The 7,562-nt window shown below is 44.0% G+C and overlaps 1 protein-coding gene and 1 pseudogene across 1 annotated transcript; both read right to left on the bottom strand.

Moving 5' to 3' along the window:
- Window positions 1-2,318: 2,318 nt before the first annotated feature.
- LOC101628348 lies at window positions 2,319-2,754 on the bottom strand (annotated as a pseudogene).
- A 667-nt stretch (window positions 2,755-3,421) lies between these two features.
- LOC101628119 (olfactory receptor 13) lies at window positions 3,422-4,357 on the bottom strand. Its single transcript, XM_004694343.1, has one exon. The coding sequence runs from the start codon at window positions 4,355-4,357 to the stop codon at window positions 3,422-3,424; it is 936 nt and encodes a 311-aa protein (XP_004694400.1).
- Window positions 4,358-7,562: the final 3,205 nt, after the last annotated feature.

Here is a 7,562-nt window from a genome sequence, read left to right as displayed (position 1 = left end):
CTCCTTCTCCATCCTGCTTCCTTTCCTCTTCTCTTCTCAGCCCCACCCTCCTTCTGGGTGGGGCAGGGAACCTGGAACTTCCCTTTTTCCTAGGGACTCCCCTGTTTCAGTATTAATATTGCCCCTTCACCAAACTGGTTTGTTAACTCCTTACTGTGAGCCACTCATTTGCATACAAAAAGTCTCAGCACTATACCTCAGGGCTCTCTAAGTGTCCCTGAGTTATTCTCTACCAGAGCAAGTGAAATTGTAGCGGGGGATGGGTGTCTCTGGGGATGGGGGGCCCTTTCCTTTTACTAAAGCCACACGGGAGCAGCAAGCATGTGATGAAGAAACCGGGCTTGTTTCCTGACCCTGGGCTGGTTAAGGCAGATGTGGGTGAGAGACCTGCAGGGAGGTGACCATGGCAGTGTTTATACATAGGCCCCAAATCGTAGGGCCTATGTAGTTAGTGAGTTTATGTATAAAGAAAGCGCGTAACATTTGGGATCCAGAAAATGAGTTAAAATTTAATTTCGCAAATATTCATTTCAATGAGCAGTAAAGAACAATCATATGGGATACAAATCACATATGGTAGAGAATCAATGACTGCACACTGTGTAAGACTTAACCTTCAGAGGAAGAAGGAAGGCCTGCTCTCCTGACGGTAAGATGCGTGTAGGAAGACAGCAGGAGTTCTGGATTTGGGGAGCCGTTGAACACAGGCTGCTGACACAAGCTATGCAACCTCTATTGACAGACACGGTACGGGTGGAGGGGAAGTGCTCTGAAAAATCAGACTTTCCACGCTAACTTATGTCATGACCTCCCTTTTTTGTATAATCGTAATATCAAAATATTTCAGCTTACACTTGGATTGCCTCAGCTTCAGGAGGTGCTACCTGGCCCTGACAAGCAAGTACTGCACCAGGGTGAGAAATTCCTCTTGAAGTCAAAAGTCATTAAACAACTGGCTGATTAATAAAGACAAATGGCAGTTTCTGCAAAGTCTCTCACTGCCAGACAGAGGAAAACCCAAATCTTATCCCTCTATCTCACCTAGCCTTCTATTCAGTTTCTAAATAACCACTCAAGCTTTCTACTATCTAGTCTTTGGATATGGAAATTCACCCAAGTTGCCTATGCAGAGCGAATCAGGTTTCAGGGACTTTATTTTGGTCAGTTTTCACTGGGGTAAATATAGTAATATTAGTCTTAAACTTTGTGAATCTATGTACTTGTTTTAACCTTGATAGATTGATTTTAAAAATGTTATAACCTCGGCCCTCCCTGGTGGCGCAGCGGGTTAAAGCACAGCACTAAGAAACTAAAGCCACTTCCGCATGAGTTCGATTCCCGCCTGCCCTGGAGGCGACCGCATGGCGCGGCAGACCTCTCCTGACCCGCCCGCTGCTCCCCTCAGCAGTGTACTTCGTCGATCTGCCTGTTCTGCTCCCCGCTCTGTCTCTGGTGACTCCTCTCACCCTCCGCATATATGGCCTGTACCCCAGTTCTGTACGAATAAATAAATAAATCTTTAAAAAAAATGTTATAACCTCAACTAAAGGTCAAAACGACCCCAGACTATTCTTAGCAAAAAGGTGATTGTGATCTCAGCCCCTTTCATCTGCTAATGTCACCCTTCTGCCTGCCTGAAGTGTATAAAATAAACCTCTGCTAAAGACAGAGCAGGAAGACTTGCACCCCAATCCCATTCCCGTGTCTTCCTCACGCTCGCTCCCTTTTCCCCCCTTTTTCTAGAAATCTCCGCTCGCCGACGCCACTCCCACCTTGAGACCCTGCCTGTTCTGCCCCCCAGTAATCCGTGATGGGGACAAAGTCTCCGATAGCTGCCACTCATTGACCTCTCCAGCTGGGAGCGGCCTCCCTTGCACAGCGCCCTCCCTGGGCAGCCTTGACCTCTGCCTATTCCTCAGACTGTAGATCAGCGGGTTCAGCCCGGAGTTGAAAAAACTAAACCAGGAAGAGGAACTTCTGCTGCTCCCCAGGGTGGCGGGATTTGGGGGCCACGTCCATGATGGTGGCGCCGCCAAAGAAGAGCCCCGCTACGCCCAATGGGAGCAGCGGGTGGAGAAGACCGGCTCCCGAGGGTGGCCGCCCGGAGGGCGGCTAGGACGCCGGCCCCAGGCAGCGGGGCCCCACTGAGGTAAACGCACACGCAACCACGGTGACCACCTGGGTGAGCCGGGCGTCCGCACAGGCCAGCTTGAGGGCAGACGGGACCTCCCAGAGAGGTGTTGGCTTTACGGGCCCGCGGGGAGGCTGTGGGGGTGCCGCAGGAGGAGGCTCGCGTGGAGCAGAGGGGCGCCATGCGTCTAGGGGTTGACCGCCAGGGCCGTGCACATTCTCAGCTCATGATGACAGAGTAGTGGAGCGGGTGGCAGGTGGCCACATACCGGTCATAGGACATCACCACCAGGAGAAGACATTCTGTGACAGCAAATGTCGAAAAGAGGAAGGTCTGGGTCATGCCGCCAGCAAAGGAGATGGGTCTGGCCGGGTCCAGGAGGTTCACCAGCATCTGAGGCACCTTATCGCAGGCGTAGGCAATGTCGACCATGGCCAGGTGCGAGAGGAAGAAGTACAAGGGGTTTTCAGTCTGGAGTCCAGAGGGGTTAACTCCAGGATGACCCTGCTCCCCAGCAGGGTGAAGGCTAGCATAGAGAAAAGTCCAGAAAGGAACATGAATCCTTGACTAAGACCAAATCCCAGCAGGATGAACTCTGTAACTATTGTCTGGTTTTCCTCCATTTCTCTATTAAAGATAAAACCAGATCACATAATTATGTGAAGGCAGCTACTTTATTTATTGTTTCAGGTTTTTTATGTGCAGAAAATGATCAGGCAACATCTTTAGGAACTCATTGAAGTAGAAAGGGAGAAAGGAAGAAAATAGGAAGATGTTCTTAAATTGTCAAGACCCCTTGGTCTAGGAAATTATCAGTAAATACTAAGAAAAGGTTTATGTGAAACACTGTCTAAAAATCAGAATAAAATTCTTTTTTTAAAACAGGAATTCTTGTGATTTCCACTGTGCTAATATGAGTCGTGAGCCCTAAAATGACACATTTAATAAGCAATAATTCTCAAAGTTATTTGGCCACAGAATTCCTTGTGAGGAATGTTTTAAGGAAACATTTTGGGAGACATGGGACTGGACCATTGCTTGGAAAGGATACTATAAGGGCCATGCTTCCAGATCAGTGTCTTCCAAATCCAGCTGCATCAATTTGCTATTAGAATATATGAAGACATAGGTTTCTAGGTGATATCCCACATTAGCTGAAACACTGATCTAATGGTAGGCCAGAGACAGCTCTATTCTTAATAATCGTCTCAAACAATTCTCAAGCTGAATTAGGTTGAAATCTATTGAAATATCTTTCTAGGTCATAGTCAACCAAGATGCCAATTTTCATCAATTTCTCGCTCTGTCTAGCCCAAGAACTCTCTTCAAAGCACTTTTCACTTCTGCATTCCTGAGACTGTAGATCAAGGGGTTGAGCATGGGATTGAAGAGGCTGTGAAATAAGAGGAGATACTTCTTCTGCTCTTTGGGGCTCCCATGTCGGGGTCCAACATACGTGATAATGGCCGTGCCATAAAAGAGTCCAACCACACAGAGGTGGGAGGAGCAGGTGGAGAAGGCCTTCTGGCGCCCCTCCCCCGACTGGATCCTAAGGATGGCACAGATGATACATACATATGAGATGACAATGGAGGAGAAGGGCCCCACCAGCACAGATGTTGCTCCAGCCAACACCATAATCTCATTGATATGGGTGTCTGCACAAGCCAGTTTGAGGATGGCTGAAATTTCACAGAAAAAGTGATTAATTTTCTGGGATCTACAGAAGGGTAAGGGCAAAAGTAACACTAGATGGATCAAAGACAGCAGGACACCGATGGTCCAGGAGATCACAGCGAGGATGACGCACACTCTCCAGCTCATGATGACAGAGTAGCGGAGCGGGTGGCAGATGGCCACATACCGGTCATAGGACATCACCACCAGGAGAAGACATTCTGTGACAGCAAATGTCAAAAAGAGGAAGGTCTGGGTCATGCAGCCAGCAAAGGAGATGGGTCTGGCCGGGTCCAGGAGGTTCACCAGCATCTGGGGCACCGTGTTGCAGGCGTAGGCAATGTCGACCATGGCCAGGTGCGAGAGGAAGAAGTACATGGGGGTGTGCAGTCTGGAGTCCAGAGAGATGAGTCCCAGGATGACCCCGTTCCCCAGCAGGGTGAAGGCATAGAACAGGGAGAAGAGTCCAAAGAGAAGCATCTGAATCCCTGGGTCAAGGGGAAACCCCAGGAGGGTGAAATCTGTGATATATGTCATATTGTTTCCCATTTCCCTGAGACAGAAGAAATGGGATAAATGTATATGGCTGAAGAGAAGTGATTGAAGATGGATTTATTTCAATCTATTTACTATTTTTGTGTGGGTCAAAAAGTTTTCAAAACCCATTCAGTGAATTTTCATGTTTTTAAGTGAATGTATAAGGACTTTATTTGGTAACCTCAAATAAAGTTTTGGGATTTGGTAAATCCAAAATGCACACACATATATCTTGTTATTGTCAATGTTTACAATAAGGGTTACATTTTCTAAATAAATATATTGTCACATATTAAGTAAGCACAGTTTCTTTCTTTCTTTCAGTGACTTACCCCATATCCTTGAAAGTAAATTCCACTTTGCTTTGCACAGATCAGAGTTGTTTATTTAAAGTTTTCAGAAACAATGACTCCTAGTTGATGCACGTACCACAGTCCTAAAGCTACAATAAATTTCATATCCACTTGGAAGCTTTCATGAAGTGCAGTGTAACCATCCTATTGACATCCCAATGATACTCGACACGTCCAGTATGCTGAGAACAAAATAACTTAATAACTTGCAGGTATTCTTAATTTTCTCTTTTGTGCCTACTGTTGTTTAGAGGATGGAGCAAGCAGTGATAGAAACGCTGAACTTATATTCAGTGCTCCGACTCACAATGAGTAAATAGGCACCTGTACCGAATATCCTTCCTTAAATATGTACACATTTTTGACTCCCTCTATATGTGACATGACACTTTAAACATCGCTTTTAAATAAGGAGTCGGCCATTTTTATTTTACATTAAAGTTTACATTTTTATTTTATCAGCAAATCACTTGCACATACTACTTCTTATCTTAACAATAACTACTAGTAAAACATAACCATATTCTGCTTACATTAGTATGTTCATATTGCTATTAATTACGATTTTACTCAGATACCTTATTAAGCTCTCAAGGAGCAAAAACTGAGAAGTAATGAAAATGTTACTTTAAACATTAAAGTATGATAGTGAAATCTAACAGGTAATGAAAATGATATTAAAATATGTTGGTCTAGAACTTACAAAGCTGTGTGGCTAGAGATGACTACTTTGCAAGGATCCCCATAAATCTTCATACAGAAATAGCACACATATTTGGTGTGACTTAGTTTACTGACTGCACTCAAAGCGTTGTGTCTCATCTGAGTTCGGCTAAGAAAGGATCCTGAATCTTCAAGATGTTTTTGAGAAGAGAAGGCTTTATGAGTTTGTTATTAATAAACAAGTCGTCCAGGGGGCGCCTTCGCAATTGTCACGAGGCCCCTGTGTTAAGCACGAGATCACATCGCTAGTACCAGCTTGCTCCCTGCGGAGGGATAAAGCATCCAGCCATCGGTATCCTTCCGGGAGAGGAAATTGTCAGCCGTTTCTTTTCTGTCTCCGAGGAAGCCAGAGATGGTGAGATCTTTAGAGGCCAAGTAAGAAGAGGTATTCCCTGTGTAAATAAAGCTTAACTACATATGAAGTCATACGATAGAACCACACAATGTTATGGTTACACAAATGCATCAATTTGTTATCTTCATGAAAATTAATTTTGTTCTAGTTCTAAAGCCTTTGAGAGGCACTTAGGAAATGCAAAGACCGAAGCTTGGTTGTTGTTTGACAATGAAATAGTATCTTGATATTAATTACTGTAGCTATGCTTCATTTGTTGTAGTCGATTTTCCTAGTTATCCTGAAGATGGTAGATGGGTGAGCTTGAATGTCAAGGTCTTAATCACTAGATCATTTTCGATTGCAATATATATTCTTGAGCATAGATCCACAAAGGCGAAGGGATTCATGATACACATGCCCAGAGCTTCTTAGCTTATTTGGAAGAAGGAAGGATGAGGCAGAAGGCCCAGCACAGCAAGCTGGGACCGGCTCAGATCCGCTCAGACCCAGGGCCAAGTGGAGGCTGGGCCCAGGCTACCTCTGGGTGGGTGGGAATGGCCTCGGGTCATCCAGCCCAAGCAGTATGGAGGCGGTTGACACTGATCAGTTCCAACTTGGTTAAAACCAAGACGCCGGAAATGTGGAAACAAAACAACTTGGAGGAACCTCTCCGTATCTTCTACTTGTAACAGGTAATTCTGACATCACCAGCCCCTATTTTCCTTCTTCGTAGCTTCTTTTTCTTCTTTCCATCCTATAAAATCAGTGTTTGTTCCCTAATGGGAAAGATAGATTTGAAGGCTGGCTCCTCCTCCTTGCTGCTCTGTCTTACAACATATTCTTTCTTCATTCAAGAGCTAGTGTGTCTACATGCATCAGGAAATTTTTGCTGGGCATTACTCTTCCATGTGATTCTGCAAATACTGTGCCTTGGTATTTGCCCCCAAATGTTGAAGACGATGTCCTCACAAAAGTCTGCTCACAAATGTTTATAACATTATTCATAATTTTCAAATATGAATGTAAGAAAAATATCCTTGATGGGTCAATTGATAAATGATCTGGGATATATGATACAATAAAACTCATTCATCGATAAAAGGAAATGACCTATTAAGTTAAAGAAACTAAGAAAATCTTTGTTTTTTCTTGAAGGATTTCCCTTTATTTTATTTCGTCTTTTAATAATTATTTTCTTATATCTTTGTAGTGCCCACAGTTCTCTCACCATCATGTGACCCGCCCATCACCATTTGTGTTCATCCCTCCTCTGTTTCCACCCCTCCCGTCCTCTCTTTTGCTATTTGCCTCAGATCATGGTCAGCTTGCTAGTTTTGACTTTTACTTGACCTTTTTTTTTGGTTTCTTCTGTGTTCGCTGTATCAGTGAGACCATCTAGTATTTATCATTTTCTTCTAATTTGGCTAGTATCATCCCTTCCAACGCCACCAAGGTTGCTGCAAAAGGCATGAGTTTGTCCTTTTTGATTGTGGAGTAATATTCCATTGTGTAAATATACCACAACTCTTTGATCCATCCATCAGTTTGAGGGCATTTGGGTTACTTCCATATATCGGCTATTGTAAATCATGCTGCAATAAACATAGGAGTGAAGTTTTCCTTTTGAATTAAGAGTTTTTGTGTCCTTGGGGTAGATTCCTAGGAATGAAATCATTGGATCATATGGTGTTTTAGTGTGCTGAGGAACCCTCCACATAGCTTTTCATAGTTTTCTGCAAGAGTAGAAAACTTGGAAATCTTAATTGCACATTGCTACATAAAATAAGTTGATATAATCATGCTG

This window comes from Condylura cristata, unplaced genomic scaffold (genome assembly GCF_000260355.1).
Source record: "Condylura cristata isolate star-nosed mole 26May11 unplaced genomic scaffold, ConCri1.0 scaffold00042, whole genome shotgun sequence".
Classification (NCBI taxonomy): Eukaryota; Metazoa; Chordata; class Mammalia; order Eulipotyphla; family Talpidae; genus Condylura; species Condylura cristata.
This window is presented reverse-complemented; position numbering and strand designations above follow the sequence as displayed.

Bases quoted from the DNA above. Each gene is read 5' to 3' on its own strand.
- LOC101628119 (XM_004694343.1), bottom strand. From the start codon at position 4,357: ATGGGAAACAATATGACATATATCACAGATTTCACCCTCCTGGGGTTT.